Below are 23,936 nucleotides of genomic sequence, written 5' to 3' on the forward strand. Positions count from 1 at the left end.
AACAAGCCCCTGTGGGACAGGCGTCCGGGGCAGCAGCATGATGAGGGGCCCCATCACAGGGCATCAGGCACACCCTTCACCCCGTGACAGGTGAAGCCTCAGGGCAGGCCTTGTGGCACTAGAGGGAGACTCTCCATGTCCTTCTCTTTCTCTCTCACACTCTGCCTTCCAAGCAGATTAACACAAACAAACATCTTAGGAAAAGAACGCGACATTTTCCATAAACAGAAGGTGGAGCTGAGCACATGACCACAGCCCCCACCCACTGCCTGCTGTAGTGCAGTAAGAGCAGGCCCCCATCTCATCTGGGCAGAGGCTGGTCAGTAGCTGGGACTGCCCTGTCCTTCCACCTGCTCCAGGAGCACCCTCACACATCTGTCGCTGTTAGTCCAAAACCTGCCGGCCCTCCCCCCGCAGAGGACCCACAGCTCCTGAGTCTGTGCCTGCTTTTCCAGCAAGCAGGCCCCAACCAGTGGGGCAGGTCAGGAGAGGGGCCCGGCCGTGCACCGCGTCAGGCCTCACGGTTCTGCCCCCCACCCCCACCCCTGGGCACCTGACTGCTGCACTGCCCTCCTGGGAAAGAAGTGACTCCCTCAGGCCCTCAGCCAGGAGCATCCATACCCAAAGGGGCAGCCCAGGGACCTCTCCATCTCCACTTTCCTGCTTTCCACCTTTAGCATACTCCACTTCCCTTCCTGCTTGGGAGGTCATCTCTGAGCCTCCTGGAGCCAACCAAAGCACCGGACAGAACCGGAGAGAACAAAGGCAGCGGCCACATGGGAAGCGTGGACAGTGTTAGCTGGGGAAAGGCTCGTCATCCAACACAGCTGTCCGGGAAAGGCCCCTGATGGGCAGAGTATGAGGTGAGGACCACCGGAAGACAAAAGCAGACAACCGCTGGGCTTCTGCTTTCTCTGGGCCTCTGCTCCTCCACCTGTCCCCCTCCCTGGTACTGTCAGAGAAGGGAGGCCAGGCCAGGCTGCACTGTGGGGACTTCCAGGAGGAGCGGCAGGGAGAGGCATATCCTACAGGGATCAGATGGGTCACAGGAGGTCAGGAAGAAGGCTCCAGGGGCAGGGCTGGGGGTAGCCAGGGAGCTGCAGGGAACAGCAGGCCCAAGGCCAGCAGTTTGAGGATCTGTAACTCTGAGCTCTCTGGTTTGGTCCCGCAGAGGCAGGCTGTCATTACTACAAACATCACTAATCCAATCGTCGCAAATCAACGACTTCAGTAATTTAGAAATCACTCCTCTACAAACTTAACAGGTATCACATTGAATTTAAGATAAAATTTTATTTTGAAACTGTATAAAATTTACCTCTTATACACACACACACACATATACTTATGAAAATTCTAAAATCTTAAAATTATATTCTTTGTTTTCTAATAATCGGTTCCAAGAAACCTAAACCATCTTCAAACAAAACGACAGTTTCAGGACTAACGCATGACTGCGATGGTTTGTAGCCTTGAATCTCAACTCTACTGGGAAGAAATCAAGATGGACAGCACTCACTGCAGTGTCCCAGGCCTGACCACAAAGTTCACTCATTCATTCCCGCCACACCCAAAACCCTGTGCACAACTCAGTGCGATGGCAACGTTTTCTGGGTCCGTACTTCACGACTGGAACAGTACTAGGCACCAACCCATGCTACGACATAAGACAGACACGTCCTGACCTCAACAAGAACTCTGGGAGGCGACAGACGCACACGAAGTCCACCGGAGTGGGAAACAGCTACTGCCCCGACAGCCATCCTCTCCCTCTCCTGTTTCTAAAATCTTGACTTCAGAAGTCAACCCATCCACGTGAGCCTCCCTTGCAGCTATGGGTGGCCACACAAGCCAGCTCTGGTCAGAACTCTGCTCTTCTATGCACACAAATGCCATCGGGAGCGTCCTCTGAGTCACCACGAGACGCTCACCGCCACCTTGTGGCCATGCGTAAGGGGCCAGCGGACCTGGAGCTGAGGTCATGGATGACATCACTGAGCCAGCAGAACAGCGGCCACAACTACCCAGCTCCAGACAGCTTACCGAGGAAAAATAAGCCTGCCTCTTTAAGAGCCTGTCGACTCTGGTTTCTGCTACCCTCGCTGACATGCCAGCACTGGGCACCCTGACCACGGCTGAGAACACAGTGCAGGAGAGACACTGGCCACTGGGCTCAGCGCGTTCCACCAGGGAGTATGAGTCACCAGCCTCCGGGATACAAGGACAAGGGGCCCAAGGCCAGAGTGGACACACGGACACAAACTCCAGTGTTGTACCAGAGGCAGAGAGCAAGGAGCCACGGACCCACAGTGATTCTCACCCACTCCACCCAGGGGCCTTCTCTTGCCCCTCAAAGGGAAAATAACGGTGACAGTTTCACGACGGCTCAATCAATTCTTCAGCACCCTAATGCACAAAAGAAATCATGAGAGTAGAGTGGGCAGATTCTTAAGGCTGTGCCTTTAAAACTGCAGAACAGACTTCTCAATATGTTTTTAACATTTGCTTTTAAGATTACACAGTAAAAATCATCACTCAACAGAAACAAGTTATCTGAACAAAACTTGAAAGGTTTCCTATTAAAGTGAAGATTTACTTTACTGTAGATATTAAATAAAACACTTGACTTTCACCAAATCATATCCAATTTGGTTATTTTAAGTCGAATGATACTATATGTAGTTCAAATACTACATTCAGCAATGAAAATGTCACACACAAAAAAAAAAAAAAAGAGTCCCAGCAACGCAAGAATGCAAGTCCACAGCCAGCGTGTTTATCTGAGGTTCCCACACTCTGCTCCCAAGCCCAGGAGACTGCACTGCAGATAAAATAATCCTGGAGAGTCGGTGCTGGGCAGCCCCGAGGGCTCTGAGAGAGCTGATCAAGAGGCATGAATGAGCGGTCACAGGAGGCCCTTGCCGTGGTCCGCACAGCGTGCACACAGGGCCACTCCACTGGGCTGGTGCTGCCTTCCCACTGCCCCAACCTTCTGTAACAGTCCCGTCAGTGAGACATGGGGCACAGCCCCTCCCCTAAGTGAGGAGCACTCAGGCAGATGGCCTGGCAGGGCCCCACTGGGCTCTGGAGCGAGGGCACACGTGGGAGGAGCTGGGCAAGCACGAGGTTTGAAAGCCCGACCTGCTACAGGAAGTACTGCTGTCGAGTTGCCCCGTGGGCATTAGCAATCGTCAGTTACCTAGTAAGACTTCATTTTTTTTTAAAGATTTATTGATTAATTGACTGACTGATTTGAAAGTCAAAATTACAGAGAGAGCAAGCTTCCATCGGCTGGTCCACTTCCCAGATCGCCACAACAGTCAGGGCTGGGCCAGGCCGAAGCCAAGAGCCAGGAGATTCATTCAGGTCTCCCAAGCACGTGGGCCATCTTCTGCTGCTTTCCCAGGCCATCAGCAAGGAGCAGGATCAGAAGTGGAGCACCTGGGACTCGAAGCGGCGCCCACACTAGATGCCGGTGCGGCCACGGGCCATTCCCCCTCAGTAAGACTTCTTCTTTTTTTTTTTTTTTTTTTTTTTTTTTTTTTTTTTTTTTGACAGGCCGAGTGGATAGTGAGAGAGAGACAGAGAGAAAGGTCTTCCTTTGCCGTTGGTTCACCCTCCAATGGCCGCTGCGGCCGGCGCACCGTGCTGATCCAAAGGCAGGAGCCAGGTGCTTCTCCTGGTCTCCCATGCGGGTGCAGGGCCCAAGCACTTGGGCCATCCTCCACTGCCTTCCCGGGCCATAGCAGAGAGCTGGCCTGGAAGAGGAGCAACCGGGACAGAATCCAGCACCCCGACCGGGACTAGAACCCGATGTGCCGGCGGAGGATTAGCCTGTTAAGCCACGCGCCGGCCAGTAAGACTTCTTAAAGAAACAAAATAACACAAGAGAAACAGGACTATGGACACCCCAGAGGAAGGAGAGAAATATGTCCAACTCAATGGTCAGCAACATCAAGAGATGAGCCCTCCGCTGGCACTCACTGCGCAAGTGCTAAGGCCAGAGCAGGGCCTGGCAGGGACGATGGCCGAGGGGTGGGGACAGGCAGATGTGAGGGGTGCTCTGGAGAAAGCAAAGCTGAATGAGGGCACATGGGGAACAGGGCACGCTGGGGTGGGCAGGGCGCTGCTGTCTCCCGGCACAGCCAGCACAGCCGCATGTGAGCAGGGACCTGGAGGGAGCCACAGGGAAGCAAGTGCAGAGGCCTGGGGGCATGGCCATGCCACTGATTCCCAGGAGGAAACGAGGCGGGGACAGGCCATCATCAGGCATGTGGCTGCTCCCTGAGTGACACGGCTCTGAGATCACTGACAGGGATGCAGGGGCCCAGACAAGGCGGGGGTGTCTCAGACCAGGGCTGGGGTGGAGGCGCCTAGCCCGTGAAGCCACCAGGAGCTGGGTCTGAGGAGGCGCTGGCGGGGGGAGCCGCCCCTGAGCTGGAAGGAGGCTACTGCTGTGCGGGTACTGCAGAGCAGGACAACCAGAAGCCAGGAGCTCATGAATCAAATCCAGGCAATTGCCTTTCAACCTGGAACTGCCTCAGCCTGGAAACTGCTGATAAAAATAGATAAACTGGGGGAGGAGGGGACGGAGGGCGTTTGGCAGAGCGGTTAAGCCACCACTCGGGACAGTCACATCCCACATCAAAGAGCCTGGGTTTGAGTGCCTGCTCCTCTTCTAATTCCAACTTCCTACTGACGCTCACCCTGGGAGGCATCGGTGATGGATCGAGCACTTGGGTTCCCGCCGCCCTGATGGAACTTCCACCTCCCAGCTCAGGGTGGCACAGTTCTGGCTGCGAGGGCCTCTGAGGAGTGTACCCGTGAGTACACTGCCGAGGGGGCAGCTGCGGGTGTCAGGAGAGTGAACCCGGGGAAGGCGTGCTCACAGTCTCTCTGCCTCTCAAATTTAAAAAACAAGGTGAGTTTTAGTTTTAAAGGAATGGGCAAGTGTCCCCGTCTGCATTCTGGAAGAAACGGGCTTCACCCGTGCTCTACCTGGATGATGAAAAGGGAGGCTCAGCAGAGAACCAGGCCCGGGGAGAGGCAGAGAAATGGGTGACAGCCCGGCAGACTGCCACCCACAGGTGAGGTCACACTGCCTGGCACAGGTGGAGCTGGAGGACAGGAATGCCACAGCGGCCTCGCTCCTGCACCCCACCACACCTCCTCACACTCTTGTCAGAAAACTGGCAAAAAAGGCTTCCCTTGCAAGGTGTGGCAAGGCCTATGAACACGGAGGAAAACGAGATCCAAGGGCCAGGAGCAAAGGTCCCAGCACAACTCTGGCACATTCGCGTACGGGTCCTGCTCATCCATTCTGAAAACGCAGGCATGCCAGGCAGCAGCGAACAAGCCAGCAGCTTGGCCCTGCCCTTGACGCCGTCACGGCCCCGGGTCATTGCTGGTGAGCAATCCCGGACACGCGGGCAGTCTCATTAACTCATCAGCCCTCTCTTCACGGCTCCTTTGTTTCACATCAAGTATTTTTCCTCAAGCCACAAGAGCTGCGACAAACTGGGCCGTGAAGGGCACCGTGCCCATGACCCGACAGCACAGGGTGCCAGCCACGGGCGGCAAGCTTCTCAGGGGCAGATTACCGACACAACACAGAGCAGGGGCCACAAAAGGCCAGCAAGCAGGCAGCGGACGAGAGGCTCCCCGACTGTCTCCTGAGGACAAGACCTGGGCCCCCGTGAAAAGACAAATTCTTAGGTGCACTGCAGCGTCTGCAGCCAACAGCTGTTCCCGATCCTTGCAGCCCCTGGAGCACAAGCCATGCAGTCGTGGCTCTGTCCTTCTCCGTTTACCTGGTTTCACATCCGGTGAGCCCCCAGCCCCGTCGGCCCACCCTATGGCTATGAACGGACTGCCCTGCCCCAGCCCGCCCTGCCCCATCTGCACCCTCGTCTCTGCCTGCCGCTGCATCTGTGCCCACATGGCTGCCAAGGCCACAGGCGACAGCTGCACGGAGCCCTCAGCAGCCACTCCTGCTTCAGAACCTCCAGCGGCCGCACGCTCCGCTCACCAAGACCCCCCTGCCAGCCTCCGCAGACTGGGGAACCTGCTCCCTTCCTCCCCGCTCCCACCAGCCAGAGCCTCAGGAGCTGCTTTCCACTCCTTTAGCACACAAAGCTCTACACCCACAGGGCCTCTGCACTGGCCCCTCCCCCAGAACACGCCCCTCATCTTCCCACGCCTGCCTTCATGCAGTTCTCACCCTGAACACGCCAACGCCCGAGGGCTGTGCTGAACACCGGCTCTCAGCGCCCAGCCTTCGTCCCTCGGCCCAGCTTCCTCTCCACGTGCTCTTGCCACCTTGTCACGCCACAGGGTACTGAGACAGACATGCGTGTCTATCTGCGTGACTGTATCCCCATATGAGAGCACCACCTCCTTCAGGGCAGGCCCATGGGGGTCTGGCTCTTTTGCTCCAGCTGCCTGCAACCACAGCAGGTGCTCAACAAATACTGGCCGAAGGGGTGACTTCACTTAAATTCCCTCCCCACACGGGGGTCCCACAAGGTCGGTCCAGCTGAGACAGAGCTGGTCACGCAGTGAGCCAGGGCGCCAGGACTGCCCGGAGACAGCCCTGCTCCTCCTCTCATCACAGCGCCGCAGATACCAGGACATCCACCGCAGACTCTGACCGCGCTCCTCCCGGTTCCGGCTACAGAACTCTCCCCCCGGCCGGGCTCACCGAGGGGCACCGCAACGTGAATGAGTCCCAGGCCCCCTCCTCGAGGGGCAGGCTAGTGCCCGTGCTCCACGGCCTTCGTGCCTCGGAGTGCTGGGGCTGAGCTCCACGCGCCCACCCCACGGGCCCTGTGTGCTCCGCGTCCTGCCGAACACATGCCACTCGTCAGCCACACACATGACACAGACGAATACCCGCAAGTGCCACTTTCTCAGGCTTCCAGGCAGGACGCCTTCGTGTGAGCAAATATTGAGCCGACACTAAGAGCAGAATGAGCTGCTAAGTTCTATTTGCTACTTTCATCCCCAGGCTCAGAGAGCATAAGCTAAGCCCAGAACTCCACCGTCGGCCAGACAGGTCGAAACTCAGCAGGCAGGAGCCTCTCCGGGGTGACCTGCCTCCCCAACGTGCTCACATGCGCCCCATCTGTATCTGTTACAAGCTGTGAAGATAAGATATCCCACTGTCTTCGCAGGCATCTTAAACATCTTACAAAAACAGGCAAACTGCCGTGTTTTCTCTTACCACTAAATACAAATCCAGTAACTGTTTACCTCTGAAGGCTCTGGCTTTAGTGTTTTGGTTTTAGATTTGATATTTAAATAGAATTCTGAAGAAAAGGGAGAAAAACATAATCCCAAAAATCCATCAAAGCATTTGGCTTTTACATGTACACATATATTTTCTACATTTGGAAAGCTGTATTTTTTTAAAAAAGATTTGTTGACTTGCTTATTTAAAAAGCAGACCATCAGAGAAATAGGAAGAGATAGTCAGAAAGAGAGATTAAGAGATAGAGAAAGAAATCTTCTATCCACTGGTTCACTCCCCCAAATGGCCACAATAGCCAGTGCAGAAAACCAGGAACCAAGAACGCCGCCTGGGTCTCCCACACGGATGGCAGGGACCCAAGTCCTTAGGCCATCATCCACTGCCTCCCCAGGTGCATTAGCAAGGGCGTGGACTGGAAGCAGAGGAGTGGGAATTCAAACTCGTGCTTCGGAACCAGAGGCCAAGTGGGGATCACAAATGGCGGCTCAACCCACTGCACCACATGGAAAGATGTGTTCTTAAGCATAATTTTAATTTCCAAAAGTTGCTCTACTCACCAGAGACACAGGAGGACTCTAGGTGGTGCTCAGAGCCAGACCCCAGCAGGATTCGCATGGGCAAGTCAAGTTTCATCCTTGCCACCTGCCTACTGCTGAACAACCACTGGACACAACCCAGAAAACACCTGCAAGCTGCCCTGACTTATCAACAGTCATAAAGCAACCACTCTGCCAAGTTGGGGGATGAATGGGCAAACGTGGAAAAAAAAAACAACAACACTAATGATTAACTAACTAACAATACCAACGATTAACTAACTCCAGACGGCCCAGTATGTGCTGGGCACTCTCCTTGGCATTTTCTTGTTTTGTTTTGAAGATTATTTATTTGCAAGGCAGTTACAGAGACTGAGATAAAGAGAAAGAGAGAGATCTTCTATCCACTGTTTCACTCCCCAAATGGTCACAACAGCCAGAGCTGGACCAATTCAAAGCCAGGGTCTTCTGGGTCTCCTACGTGAGTGCAGGGGCCCAAGGACTTGGGCCACTTGCTGCTGTTCTCCCAGGAGCATTAGCAGGGAGCTGGACTGGAAGTGGAGCAGGCTGGACTCATATCAGCACCCATATGGGATGCCCGCACTGTAGGGAGCTCCTTTCCCGGCCACGCCACAGCACCGGCCCCTCTCCTTGGCCCTGTACATGACTTCACCCCGCAGCACTGGGATGCTATAATCTACATGTATATACATGTATGTATACATGTACAGTCACATCTGTCTGATACACACGGACACTGAGGCACAGGGTGCTCACCAGCAGCACAGCCACGCGGCAAGTGCGCAGCACAGCCAGCTCTCCGCTCAGGCCCTAGAGCCGGCCTCCCTGCACCGCCTGGAAGGTGTGGTGGCTGCGACTCAGACTCAGCCTGCGAGATGAAGCTCCTTCAAGCACAAAGCATCGTTACTTCCCATCTCAGCAGAGGGGACTTCCTGCCATGGAGTTCCCAGGCCAAAATCATAGGAGCCACCCCCTGCGTGCCCTCTCCCCCGCCCACACCTCCGTGAACGTCGCCCTGCAAGATGGGGCTCAGCTGCATGAAGAAAAGCTCTCAGCTCACCTGGAAGAATCGAAGATGAGAACTAACCGCCACGCACATCAGGAGGGCCGGTGAAATGACGCGGGGCGTCCGCGGGACGGCGACTGCAGAGCACCTGAAGGCTGTGCGCAAGCACAGAGCTAAACCCCAAAACCCACATGCAGAAGAAGGTCACCGCCATGAGGAAGAAGAAAATGCACTGCATAGACACAGACCTCAAGTCACCTCCCTGCAAATCACTTGATTGCCAAGGAAAACGTGGCTCTTCTGGGAAGGAGCCAGGAGTGCCACCACATCAAGCGATCACACCGAGCCTCGGCAGCGCCTGCGCCAACACCAGCCGCCTTGCAGCCACCTGCTGTGATGAGAAGAACACATCTAGGGGTACTGCTCCTGCCAGAAGCGATTACCTGGATCTCATCATGAGAAGACATCCAACGAGCCAAGGGACAGTCAGCCAAATCGCTGGCCTGTGCTCTTCAAGGGCACGCGGGGGCAGGCCGCACTCAGGAGGCCTCGTTCCATGTCTGAGTCCTCACTCAAGCCTCTGACTGTGGCTTCCTCTCAATGCAGGCCCTGGGAGGCAGCAAAGGACGGCTCAAGGGGCTGGGTTCCCACCACCCACACGGGACACCAACTGGACTGAGTATCTGACTCTGGCCTAGCCCCAACCACTGCAGGCATTTAGGGAATGAACCAGCAGACGGGAGCCCCCACCACCTCTCTCAAATAAACAAAACTGTAGATGCACACAGAGAGAGAGAGAGAGAGAGAGAGAAGGGGCGGGGGCCGAGCTACTGTCTCAGAGAAACCACAGCTGAATGAACATGATCTTGCTCTGGATTCTAGACCAGGAAAGAGATACAAAGGACACTGTTGGGACAAGTGGCAAAATGTGACTATGGACTGTGTGCTATAACAGGGTCATAAAAACAGTCCTGTGCCGACGACAAGCATCCTGACTTCGCTACTCCACACTACTATGTTCACACTGAGTGTAATCCTACTTAGGAAATACACAGTGTGATGTTCAGGAGTAGGGATCCGCTATCTCCAGCTGGCTTTCACGTGGGCTTGGAAAAAATACACATACACACACAGAATGGCACCCGGGCAAAATGCAAACAGCTGGCGAACCTGCATGAAGAGCGGGTGAGAGGCAGTGTACACCCCTTGCCCCTTGTGTAAGGCTGGAATCACACCAAAATGAAACACTGGGAACAGTCTGTACATGGGCGGCCGTCACCAGGAGACACCTGGGCCAGCAGGGGCTGGGGAGGGGCCACGGACTGCACACCTTTTCACGTACGCCCTTGTGCACTGTGCTCTCCTAACATTTGCACTGTTACTGGTTCAAATGTACAAATAAAACTCGGAAGAAGCCCAGCCCAGCACGAGAGCTGTGCTCAGAACTGGAGCTGATCTTCCTGGCTACAGGCCTTGCCCAGCGGCCCTCTCTGGTCCAGGCAGCCTGCCTCTGCCCTGCCCCTCAGCCTCAGACCCTCCTCTGCCTAAGCTGCAGCGGCCTCGGCTGAGCGCAGCCTGCAGGCAGCCCATTCGCGTGCCCTACTCGCCACCTCCTGGCCACCCTGAGCACTGCACCTCCCAGCTCTCTAGGTCTCAAAGCTCCATTGACACCACCCACAATGGTCGGCTGGCGGTTTGCCCCCGCCAGCTGTGTGATCTTGGGATCGTGGCCACATCTCGATCCTCCTGAAAGCTCCAGCACTGAGCAAACACCTAGTACAGAGTGGCACTCAAAGATGGGCCACAGAACAGGACAGCGACTCAAGGGGGAGTTCCCTTAGATGGCCTGGAGGGTCGGTGCAGTCCCCAGAGCCCCACCAGGAGCTCAGGGTTGGCTCGGGGACTGTGTGCCTCCCCAAAGCTCCCCAGGATGAATCACATGGGCGACCATGTCCCTGTTCCTGTTCCTTACTTGTCACCCTCTGGGCTGACCAATCCCCATGCCCCACCCCACCTCAAGGCAGGTCAGGGCGCCGGTCACTAGCCCTGTGCCTCAGAGTCGCTGTCTTCACAACGCTCCACAGAGCCTGGCCAGTCCCAAGGAGCTCACCCAGAGCACAAGTAAGAGACAACTGGAAATTAAGAGGGAACGGGAACGACGTCATGAGACCAAATCGAAGTACACCGACGAGAGGCCAGCATTACAGCGCCGAGTTAGGCCACGGCGTGCCGCACCAGCAGTCCCACCCTGAGTGTGTCCATGTCCCGGCTGCTGGCGCTTCTGGTCCAGTTTTCTACTACTGCTCCTGGGACAGCAAAGGAAGAGGGCCCAACCACTTGGGCCCATCACCCCTGTGGGAGACCCAGATGTAGTTCCTGGCTCTTGGCTTCAGTCTGACCCAGACTGGCTGCTATGGCCATTTAGAGAGAACAAGCAGAGGAAAGATCTCTGCCTTTTGATTTAATTAATTCATTTTTTCAGAAATAAGAAAAGTATCAACAGAACAGGTCCAAAGGAAAGCATGAGCACAGAGCCCCGGGGCCTCTGGCACGGGAGCACGGTCATGTCCGCCTATGACAGGGCAGATCCATGGATGCGTGGGTCACTGCACAACAGGATCTCCTTAGGAGCAGCGAGAAGCAACCGCAGGAGACTTACCGAGGTCTGTGTGGGGGCCGGCTAGCAGCTGCTGGAACTTGTCGAGCCGAGAGGCCTCCCTCTCACTCAGCGCTGAGCTGCCAAGGGTGCTTGGGTCAGCCGTCCCGCCCAGGGCGACACTGGCCGAGTGTGGGAGAGACTGGGACCTTTGCAGAGAGGCCGCGCCACTGGCACTTTCTGTAGGAGGCAAGAGAACACAGAGTGAGGGTGAGGGTGTCTCCTGACCACTCCAACCTCACGTTCTTCCTTCAAGGGGAGTCTCACACCTGCTGCGCTGCTGACCCTCTGGGAACACAGTCAGGCTTCGCTGCCCCTTCCTCCCATCCCTGAGCAGTGAGGACCTTGATTTCATGAAAAGAAAACAGGACAGACACCTATGAAATGCACCTGCCTCGCTGGCAGAGTATTCATCACTCATCAACACAACGGGCACGACCACTAAAGCTGAGTGATGAAAGAGAAGTTGAGACCACATCAGCATGTGGTGGTGGTCAGGCTCCCACGGCAGATCTGGCCTGTCCAGGTGACAGAATGCAGAGGACCTGCTGGGACGGGCTCACACGGCCCAGCGGGTCACCATGGAGGGAGAGGACGATGCCCACCCGTGCACCGAAGACGGGAGCCACAGCCAGGGCCCACAAGAGACCAGGACCTCCCCACAGGCAGAGACCACCCCTACCCACCACACCTCCTGCTACTGCACACACAGAGAGTGAGACACCACACTGTGCCCAGCAATGTAGATCTGGGGACAGTTCAGGGAAGAGAACAGAACCACCAGGACAAACCAGCAATGGGCCCTGGGGCTGTCTCCTCCAGCCACCTCCTTTTTCCAGCCTTGAAGAATAGAATAGAGTGAAAAATAAACTCCAGGAAATGGAGCAAGGAAGCAACGCAGCGGAGTCAACACACTGACGTCCCCTGGTCCCGTCGGCAGCTACAGCAAACTAGCAGGTGCCGGCAGCGCCCACCCAGCCGGGCCTGGAAGAGAAACCCTCAGGCAATCCAGGAGCAAAGCACCTATGGCCTCTGGGCAGAATCTGGCCCAGTTCCGTTTCCAGGAAAGCCTGCTAACACAGGGCATACACTTCAGAGCACAGCTCTGTCCTCCCTGCTGCCTGGTCTCCAAAGCTGCCTCATACTGGGCCTGGAGTGGGGAGGACACGGTGGTGACCATGGCCCCTTCTCTCCTTTGGAGCTACAGCTTTAGCTGCGCCTGTGACTCCATGGAAAGACATTCGGCAGGACGAACAGCTCCACATCCTACCTCAGACTTAAAGGTGCCTGCGAGCTTCAGAGGTGACCAATGTGACCTCCGAGACACCTGAGGGCCACTCGCTCCTGAGCACACCACCCTTCTGACCCCACTCTAAGAGGCGGCAGGTGGAATTCTGAGGGTACAGTGACAGCGAAGTGCCCCAAGGGAATGGTAAGACAGACCAGCAGGTCTCCCTGGTAATGTGAACAGGAAAAGCATCAACAACCCAGTCCCAGGGCCCACCAGAGGGCGACAGGCGCATCCATCCTCACGCCAACCATCCAACAACTGGCGCTGAGGCTGGGGTGGCGCTGAGGCCGGGGGACTCTCCCCACGTGATGCACCCCTGCAGGTGCTAGCCAGGCTGACACAGCAGACAGAGTGTGCCTGCAACAGGCAGAGGGGCAGAGCACAGCTTCAGGAGCAGTACAATGGAAAGGAGACACAGACACAATCCCACTGTGAGGAGGCGACAATGAGATGGCACCGCAAGTCAGACTCCTGAGCCACAGTGCACCCCTGGCAGGAATCACCACAGTGCCCTAGGAGGGCTGGGCCCTGCACAGGACCCCCAGCAGCAACGTCACCCCTGAACCACCAGCAACCCTGGGACATGGGGTCCCAAGGCCTGTGCTCACTCACGGCCTCTGCTGCTGCTCCATCTGGGGGAGGAACGCAGGGGGCACGGGGAGACGGGGACAGGAGGCTGCGGGCAGAGGCTGGGCGGCTCTTCATGCCTGGGGGTGCTGCCGGGAAGATCACCCCGAGGGCTCCCAGGCTTGAGTCCTGGTATAAATGAGAACAGGAGCTCTCTGCACCTGCCACAGGGGAAGGGGAGCCCTGAGCAGACGCACATCACCTGTTCCGTGCTCCCTCCTACCTGCAGGACAGGACGTGTGGCTCTCGCTGACAGACTTCACCAGCCGCAGGTCACTAGCTGGGGCTGCGGGCGGCTCTGCCTCGGGAGCCGGTGCCTCCTGCACCATGTGCTGTCCCTGCCGCTGGCTGTGGTCGCGCAGGACACGGTGGGCCGTCTCCATGACCACCTCGGTGTTCAGGCTCTCGGCTGCCATGGCCAGCAGCTCGTCGTCATCTTCCCCAGCATCCCAGGCATCACTGGTGTTGCTCTCAAACTCCTGGAAGGTGCTGACCCTCTTGGCCTTGACCGGGGTGGTTGGCACCTTGGGCGTGGACTTCAGCAAGCTGCAAGGCAAAGGCGCTGTTACTGGCCTGCTCAGGTTTCACAGCACTCCCTTCAAAACCAACTAGAAGAGAACGCCCCAGCACAGTGGCTTAAGGCGCAGCTTGCGATGCCGGCATCCCACAGGCAGGGCTCATTCAAGTGCTGGCTGCTCCGCTCCCAATCCAGCTCCCTGTTAAAGCACCTGAGAGAGCAGCAGAGGACGGCCCAACTACTTGAAACCCTGCCACCCACGTGGAAGAACCTGGATGGTGTTCCAGGCTCCTGGCCTCTATATGGCCCAGCCCTAGTCACTGTGGCCATCTGGGGAATGAATCAGCAGATGGAAGATCTCTCTCTCCCCCCTCATCCCCTGTTTCTCTCTGTCTCTCCCTCTGCCTTTCCAATAAATAAAATAAACCTTTTTAAAAATTAAGTAAAAAGGTGGCTTCATCTAGCTGAGAGTGACATGAAAAAGCAAACACGGTTCATGGAGATAAGAAGCCAATAGGGGCTGGCGCCGCGGCTCAATAGGCTAGTCCTCCGCCTTGCGGCGCCGGCACACCGGGTTCTAGTCCCGGTCGGGGCGCCGGATTCTGTCCCGATTGCCCCTCTTCCAGGCCAGCTCTCTGCTGTGGCCAGGGAGTGCAGTGGAGGATGGCTCAAGTGCTTGGGCCCTGCACCCGCATGGGAGACCAGGAGAAGCACCTGGCTCCTGGCTTCAGATCAGCGCGGTGCGCCGGCCACGGCAGCCATTGGAGGGTGAACCAACGGCAAAGGAAGACCTTTCTCTCTGTCTCTCTCTCTCACTATCCACTCTGCCTGTCAAAAAAAAAAAAAAGAAGAAGCCAATAGGAAGAGGAGAAGAGCCACACAGAGCAGCCTCTGCCATCAGACAGGAGGAGGAGAGCCACACGGAGCAGCCTCTGCCATCAGACAGGAGGAGGAGAGCCACACGGAGCAGCCTCTGCCATCAGACAGGAGAAGGAGAGCCACACGGAGCAGCCTCTGCCATCAGACAGGAGGAGGAGAGCCACACGGAGCAGCCTCTGCCATCAGACAGGAGGAGGAGAGCCACACGGAGCAGCCTCTGCCATCAGCAGGCACATGGGCCAGGACCTGCAAACACCTGCTCCCATTCCCCGGATCTCAGCGGAGCTCCTGCTGAGGTGTGGAGCAGGAGGGGGTGTGCAGGAAGCACAGGCCTCTCCACAGACTTGGAGACTTGCGACTTAAGCGAGATCCCGCCTAACATGACAACACACAGCATGGGCTCCCCCACCCCCAACCACACCAAGTCCAATACCTCCACTCCCGCCTGCACCGGTGGGTGAGCCAGAGTGTGCTGGAGAGAACCTGCTCGAGGGTGCCGGCTCCCTGCTCCCTGCTCTCCTGAGGCCCTACTGTGAACCCCAGCCCTCCAGCACCAGGCTGTGGCTTCCACGACTGCCCTCCCCTCCACAGGATGACCTGAGCACGGCCAGCAAGGCCACACGAAGCAACTGCATGACCCGCGTTAGCTGAACGCAAACCCACTCTCCTCCAGGGCAGCGCAGGGAGCTGAGGGGAGCGGCAGGCGCTGGCGGCCTCGGCACTCAGCATCCGAGGGCCAGGAAGCCATGTGAGGACGAAGAGGGTGAAGCTTCACTTACGTGCCGTGCAACAGTGGGTCAAACGGCGGGTGCTGCGCTCCGTACACGTGCTGGATGCTGTTCAGAGAGAAAGGGAAAACACACTAGCATTTCTGCAGCTGTCCAAAGAGCTCAACAGGCTCAGGAAAAGGACCAGTACCTAGCAACCCACAGGATGGAGGGGCAACTCCCCACCGCAGCCACGCGTCCTGTGGCCACTCCAGCTCCTGAGGGCCCAGTTAGGAGGGACCCACATGCCGTCAAGGCCCACAGCCCACAGACAAGTGGGCACGCAGGCCCTCCCTGAGAATGGGGCTGGCACAGGGTGCCACTACCCCACAGACCTCATGCACCCCCTCAGGACGGCGGCGGCAGCAAGCCACGGCCACCGCAGTCTGTGCTGTGCCGTGGGCAGGACTAGAACCACCTGGGAATTCTCACCTGGCACGGGCACCAGAACTTAACCAGGAATTCTCACCTGGGACCACTCCGTCAGAAGATCGAAAGCCAAGTTAGACAATGAAGGCAAATGTAATTTTTAAAAAGATCCCATGGCTTTATTAGAAAATCCGATGGGAAAGCAGGCAGAAACCAAGACCCCAGGGCTGGCCACGGACACGGAGCAGGCCCAGGAGGAAGAGGCATTCGCCTTCTGAACAGAAAAGCCAGCTGCGATGAGCACCCCTTGGACCGGAGCTCCCCCAGCGACCCTTCCCGGGACACAGAAGTGGCTCGGGGCAAGCGGGAGAGAAGCAGCCACCATGGGGGCAGAAAGGAGAAGAGCACGGCTGTGGTGGCTCCACTGAGCTGCCACTCAAAGCCTGGACAAAAATCCCTGTTTGCTGCAGCCACTGTCGCCAGACGTCCCAACTGGTGTGGCCGACTCAGAAGAGGCCAGTAGGGCGACGCGTGCTGAGGACACACACAGACATAGGTGTTCACACAGCCTTGAGTGCGGGAGACCCCACCTCCTCAGAACACAGCACAACTTTCCCGGATCACGACCTCATCCTTTACTTTGCTAAAATAATTTATTTTCTACGTATTGTTTGATACACAAAAAGAAAATATGCACAGCAAATACAAACCTAACAGCACGAGATGAGGTGCACGTGGACTCTCCAATAATTTCCCTGCAAATCCTTGTAAATCTACTGTTACCCTGAAATTTTCAAAACTTTTCAGAAACTTTTCAGAGCCCTAGACCCCAACCATGGCCTGTGCCATCTCCTCTCACGTCACAGGGCACACACAACGTGACCAACACAACAGCGTTAACAGCGAGGCCTTTAACTTGTTTAAAACCGCTCACCATGACGGAAACAGCAATCAACAAATGCTGGCACACAACCTCTGCAGGGCACATCCACAGAAATGGCAGGCCTGGGATACAAGCACACAGGAAAAAGGCTAATGGCAGTGGGTCCCTCCCTGGCCTTCAAATTGACCTTTCAGGGCTTGCACTGTGGTATAGCTACAGCAGGCTAGGCCTCCGCCTGCGGTGCGGGCATCCCATATGGGCACTGATTCAAGTTCCAGCTGCTCCACTTCTGACCCAGCTCCCTGCTAACGCACCTGGGAAAGCAACAGAAGATGGCCCACGTCCTTGAGCCCCTGCACCCATGTGGGAGACCCAGAAGAAGCTCCAGACTCCTGGATTCAGCCTGGACCAGCCCTGACTGTTTTGGCCATCTGAGGAGTGAACCAGCAAATGGAAGATCTCTGTCTCTCCTCTCTTTCTGTAACTCTTTCAAATAAACAAATAAATTTTTTTTTTAAGCATTGACCTTTCAGACCCAGTCGTAGGGAGCAGTGAGTCTCAGGCTGGTTACCACGACCTGATGCTGCATCAACACTCCACTCGCTCCTTCTAAGGGACCGAGCGCTACTGGCCCCACCGGGCGTAACCGTGCCTGGAAAACCTGCGTCTCTGAGGGTACGGACACTGGACTTCAGACCACACGCAAGGAAGCCCTCAGAAGAATTCGAGAACTGGCTTTCTTTCTGCACCCAGTAATCCGACTTTATCCGTGCCATGCGTAGGACTGAAGTCAGTAGCAGAATAAGAGTGGATTTTGACGATTCCTGTGTTTTTCCTGCTTCTTCTAATGCATGAACTTGCTTTTCCATTTAAGATTTTATTTACTTGAGAGGCAGATTTACAGAGAGAGAGGGAGAGAAAGGTCTTCCATCTGCTAGTTCACTCCCAAATGGTCACAACGGCCAGAGCTGAGCCAATCCAAAGCCAGGAGCCAGGAACTTTGTCCAGGTCACCCACACAGATTGCAGGGCCCCAAACACTTGGGCCATCTTCCACTGCTTTCTCAGGCCATAGCAGAGAGCTGGATCAAAGAAGAGCAGCTGGGACTCGAACTGGTGCCCATATGGATGCCGACACCACAGCCAGAAGTTTAATCTATCTCACCACAGCACTGGCCCCATAAACTTGAATTCTTAACTTTCTCTTAACCCATAAGAGAACAAGAAGGGAGATATGTCCATATAGGTGTGTCTCTAAGAAGTCCAGTAAGCCTGTTACCAGTTAAGGGTGCACTGTTTTTTAAGATTATGTATTTATTTGAAAGTCAGAGTTATAAAGAGAGAGGAGAGGCAGAGAGAGAGAGAGAGACAGACAGACAGACAGACAGACCTTCCATCCACTGGTTCACTCCCCAATTGGCCACAATGGCCGGAACTATGCCAATCTGAAGTCAGGAGCCAGGTGCTTCTTCCGGGTCTCCCACGCAGGTGCAGGGGCCCAAGGACTTGGGCCAGATGCTTTCCCAGGCTATAGCAGAGAGCTGGATTGGAAGTGGAGCAGCTGGGACTTGAACTGGTGCCCATATGGGATGCCGGCACTGCGGGCAGTGGCTTTATCCACTACGCCACAGTGCTGGCCCCTAAAGGTACATTTTAAGTCACTCTTTCCCCTGGGCAGGTCTGCAATGTGATCATCAGAGTGTGCTGGTGCACCTGCTCTCCCATGCGGGTGTTCTCACTCTGTAGCCTGACGGGCCAGAGGTAGCCAGTCTTGGTAAGGAAGCACTTTCTCCGTAACGGCTCGGTCAAGTACACCTAAGACCTGATCATGCTGCCTGGTGACTTTGGAAGATGACAACCAACCACATCCTGTGCTGACAACAAAACTGTTAAGTTTACACTTGTAAGGGAATTTGTCTTCCATTCTATGAGGAACCCAAGGAAGTCACCATACACATTCATAAGATTTGTTAACAGCTAAAGTCCACTGGGCTTGAAGTCAGTTTTTTTTTTTTCTTTTTTTCTTTTCTTTTTTTTTTTTTTTTTTTTTTTACAGGCAGAGTAGACAGTGAGAGAGATAGAGAGAAAGGTCTTCCTTTACCGTTGGTTCACCCTCCAATGGCCGCCACGGCTGGCGCGTTGCAGCCAGCACATCGCGCAGATCTGAAGGCAGGAGCCAGGTGCTTATCCTTGTCTCCCATGGGGTGCAGGGCCCAAGCACTTGGGCCATCTCCACTGCACTCCCGGGCCACAGCAGAGAGCTGGCCTGGAAGAGGGGCAACCGGGACAGAATCCGGCACCCCGACCAGAACTAGAACCTGGTGTGCCGGCACCGCTAGGCGGAGGATTAACCTATTGAGCCACGGCGCTGGCAGTATTTATTTATTTTTTAAGATTTATTTATTTATTTATTTATTTATTTGAAAGGCTGAGTTACAGAGAGGAAGAGGCAGACAGAGAGTCTTCCATCTGCTGGTTAAGTCCACAATGGCTGCAATGGTCAGGGCTGGGCCACACCGAAGCCAGGAGCCAGAAGCTTTCTCCAGGTCTCCCACATGGGTGCAGGGACCCAGGCACTTGGGCCATCCTCTGCTGCCCTCTCAAACACACTAGCAGAGAGCTGGATTGGAAATGGAGCCGCCAGGACTTGAACCGCTGCCCCCATGGGATGCCGGTGCCACAGGCTGCAGCTTCACCCGCTACGCCAGAGCAGGTCCCTGGAGTCAGTATCTAAAGACGAAACATTGACAGGCTGCCAAGTCCACGGCCCCCGTGACGGGCACTGTCAGGAGCAACACTCGCTGTGCAGGCTGTGCGCCTTCTTGGTCCACGAGTGCCCCTTCCTGCTGCCACTGTCCAGGGAGGGCCTCACCTCCTCGCGCTGACCTGTGAGACACCTATAAACACGGAGTCCTAGCCTTCAGGCAGGGTGGCGGGTAACATGGCGGTCCCACCAAAGCCGTCCCCATCCTTCCCGATGTGCAGAATCTCTGCGTGTGTCACCTCACACGGCACAAGGGACTCTGCACACGGACCCTGACATGGGAAAGCACCGGGACATCCAGGTGGCTCAATCCAACTACGAGGACTTCCACCCCTCAGAGGACCTCTCGCAGGGGTCACAGAGACTACACTGCTGACTGGACACTGGGAAAGGGGCCGTGTCCGGGAACAAAGCCGTCTCCAGAGCCTGAGGGGGGACAGAAATGCCCTCCCCAGGAGTCTCCCTGAGGAAGCAGCCGGCCCACAGCTTGACGTCAGCCCCCGGAGCCCACACTGCACGCCTGCGTACGTTTGTGGCAGTTTGTCAGGACAGCCACAGCAAACTGACAGGGATGGCGTATCTGCTTTCCTGTCACGGAGATGGTCCCCACCTGTGGTCCACGCTGGGGACCATCCTGGGCAAGGCTCGCCCCAGAAATACTGGGGTTACATGCTGGCTTCACACTGTGTTGTTTTGTTTTGTTTTGTTTTTTCCTTTTTGGTACATCCTCAATCCACCTAGAATTTATTATTGCTGTTTATTTGCTTGGTAATCGTTTCTAAAGAAAATAATAAACTATTCCAATGCCATTTATTTAATTGCTTCTTTTCCCACTGGCCTGAGGACACCATGTTCAACACACATTAAAATAGCACACTGGGTCCTTTCAGTTTTCTATTCAGCTGCTACTCAGTCCACCATTCCCATGTCCACGGCACAAGATTTTAATTATATCAAATGTTCGCTTTTACGGCCCAAAATTTCTCAGCAAAATTTAGCAAGCATTTGTGGGCCACTGACTCTACGATGAGCTGGGGAGGCAGAAAGGCACACCACAGCGCACAGCACAGACGACCTCACAGCTCACTCAGGCCCGTGCATGACCTCACAGCTCACGCAGGCCCGTGCCTGACCTCACAGCTCACTCACACCATGGGTGACCTCACAGCTCACTCAGGCCCGTGCATGACCTCACAGCTCACTCAGGCCCATGGGTGACCTCACAGCTCACTCACACTGCGCCTGACCTCACAGCTCACTCACACCGTGCGTGACCTCACAGCTCGCTCACACCGTGCCTGACCTCACAGCTCACTCAGGCCCGTGCCTGACCTCACAGCTCACTCACACCGTGCCTGACCTCACAGCTCACTCAGGCCCGTGCCTGACCTCACAGCTCACTCACACCGTGCCTGACCTCACAGCTCACTCACACCGTGCGTGACCTCACAGCTCACTCACACCCATGCCTGACCTCACAGCTCACTCAGGCCCGTGCGTGACCTCACAGCTCACTCACACCGTGCGTGACCTCACAGCTCACTCACACTGTGGGTGACCTCACAGCTCACTCAGGCCCGTGTGTGACCTCACAGCTCACTCAGGCCCGTGCCTGACCTCACAGCTCACTCACACCGTGCCTGACCTCACAGCTCACTCAGGCCCGTGCCTGACCTCACAGCTCACTCAGGCCCGTGCGTGACCTCACAGCTCACTCAGGCCCGTGCGTGACCTCACAGCTCACTCACACCGTGGGTGACCTCACAGCTCACTCACACCGTGCGTGACCTCACAGCTCACTCAGGCCCGTGCGTGACCTCACAGCTCACTCACGCCCGTGCGTGACCTCACAGCTCACTCACGCCCGTGCCTGACCTCACAGCTCACTCACACCATGGGTGACCTCACAGCTCACTCACACCGTGGGTGACCTCACAGCTCACTCACACCGTGCCTGACCTCACAGCTCACTCACACCGTGCGTGACCTCACAGCTCACTCACACCGTGCCTGACCTCACAGCTCACTCAGGCCCGTGCCTGACCTCACAGCTCACTCACACCGTGGGTGACCTCACAGCTCACTCACACCGTGCCTGACCTCACAGCTCACTCACACCGTGGGTGACCTCACAGCTCACTCACGCCCGTGCCTGACCTCACAGCTCACTCACACCGTGGGTGACCTCACAGCTCACTCACGGCTGGGTGGGGTGAACTGGCATCGCAGCGTCGTGATAGGCCAGTCTCGGAAGGAAGGTTCCTTGAGGAAAAACTGCTGACACTCAGGAGACAAGCAGGGCAGGCAGAAGGCTCCAGGCAGAGAGGGGCCCACACAGGGGCAGCTGGGAAGAAGGAAGTGGCAGCTCAGGCCATCCCTGCAGTGAGGAGAAGTGCGTGCCCTCGAGGGTCCCCCTCACCCCCAGAAGAGGAGGGAGATGCAAAAGAGGGACGGGAACCCTGCAAGGCTATGTGTGACTTCTCCCTCCCAGGAGAAGTTAGCAGGGAACGACATGATCTCGGACGAAACTGCTAAGCAGAGAACTGAAACACCACATGCATCTCTGTGGATACGGGGGTTAGCAATAGGCCCTCACACAGGAAGGACACCTGCAGGCCAAGCTCTGGCCCGTCCACTCAGCCAGCACTGCCCGGGGCACCAGGGACAAACCACAGCACCGCCCTGACCACTGGGAGGAGACAGTGGGCGCTGGCGCTGGGTACCACCACAACAGGAGTGAAACCCACAAAAGCGAGGCCCATCACTGTGACTACCACTGGGTGCCCACAGCTCAGCAGCAACCACCCACGACAGCCCCCGTGGGGCCCAGTGCCCTGTCCTTCAGTGTGGGCTACCGCAGAGTGAACACAGGGAACAGCAAGAGAGGACAACAGACACGCTGCTCTAAAGGACAGCAGATGGCCAGAGTCTCATCTTCACAACCCTGAGAGGCAGACAGGATCTTTCCCATCTTAAGATGGAAAAACTGAGAGACAGAGAGCTCAACTGGCCCACCCAGGTCACGGGCACCCAGCAGCCTGCAAAACCAGACTCCCAACGTGAGGAATGGGTAACCACACACCACCACCCAGACGCTGGGTTCCAGCAAACCCCAGTGCGTGTCATTCACAGAGGTCACCACTGACCTGCCCTGCACCTCTGGAGTGAGGGACGTGCTGGTCCCCTCCCTCGAGGCACGGATCTGGGTCACACAGTGTGAATCTGCACATGGCAGACCTCCGTCTCCATGATGGTCTGTGTCCTTCTGCAAGTTCGCTCCATCTGGGTTTTTGTTTGTTTGCTTCAATGCATGCAGCTCCACAGCTGCTCTGTGGGGTCTCATTGTGCGTGAAAGGTACTCCAAACAGGAAGCCAGCTTGTCGAAGGCTTACATGGATGTTGGACAGACAAAGAAGGACTTTCTGAGAAATGGGAGGAAGTAGGAGCCCTTCCCACTCACCTGATCCTGACCCCCATCAGAGAGAGAAGAGGCAACTGCTCAGAGCCACAGCAACCAGGGGACCGTGGCACAAACCACAGAACCCACAGCAGCCGCAGGGCCATGGTAGCCACAGGGCTGCAGCAATACTCTAGGAGAGATTTAAAAAAAAAAAAAAAAAAAACTAGCCTGGTTACTGATATAGAATCTGAGGCCTCAGAAAATCCACAAAACTAAAAGATGAGTCTTTGAAAAGATGACAAGCCAACAGCCAGAATGACTAAAAGAAAGACACAAATGACTGAAGTCAGAAATGAGGAAAAGGACATTATACAGACTTCACAAAAATGAAACAAATTACAAGACTATTACAAACAAAAGTCACAAACAATATCAATAAGCAAGATAACTTAGGTGAAAGGGACAAATTCCTAGAAAGACACAAATAACGGAAACTTACTCAAATAGAGAGCAAAAATGTGAACAGACACATGCCATGCAAAGCCCGGCTGACGTCACAGGTACATTCTACCAAACATGTAAATCAATACCAATTCTCCTAAATCTCTCAAGGATCTGGAAAAGGAGGGAATGCCTCCCAGCTCATGCCAGAAGGCCAGGATTCTAACGCCAAAACACACAAAAGCATCACAAGGAAAGAAAACTGCAGATCAGTAACAACCCCAACTGAGCACATAAAAACCCAACAAAACACCAGCAAGTCAAACCTAGCTACACATGAAAAGGAGTCCAGGCTGGCTTAACCAAAACTCCTTCAATGTAAGATAAAGGACTAAATCCACCAGAGCATTTCAATACACGCAGAAAAAGCATCTGACAAAATTCAACACCTCTTTATGAAATTCTCAATAAACCAGGAATATTTAAATAATATACACCAGGGGTCTGCGCTGTGGCCCAGTGGGCTAAGCC

At 55.6% G+C, this 23,936-nt stretch overlaps 1 protein-coding gene across 1 annotated transcript in view; it reads right to left on the reverse strand.

Annotated features, from left to right (window-relative positions):
* TBC1D22A (TBC1 domain family member 22A) overlaps positions 1-23,936 on the reverse strand; it is a 367,129-nt gene that overhangs the window by 320,675 nt on the left and 22,518 nt on the right. The window contains exons 2-4 of the mRNA XM_062202659.1: positions 15,562-15,618; positions 13,610-13,932; positions 11,472-11,648 (exon numbers count right to left, since the gene is read on the reverse strand). Of these exons, the coding sequence (XP_062058643.1) occupies positions 11,472-11,648; positions 13,610-13,932; positions 15,562-15,618 (557 nt within the window). The remainder of the gene's footprint in view (positions 1-11,471; positions 11,649-13,609; positions 13,933-15,561; positions 15,619-23,936) is intronic.

Source organism: Lepus europaeus, chromosome 10 (genome assembly GCF_033115175.1).
Source record: "Lepus europaeus isolate LE1 chromosome 10, mLepTim1.pri, whole genome shotgun sequence".
NCBI classification, from domain to species: domain Eukaryota; kingdom Metazoa; phylum Chordata; class Mammalia; order Lagomorpha; family Leporidae; genus Lepus; species Lepus europaeus.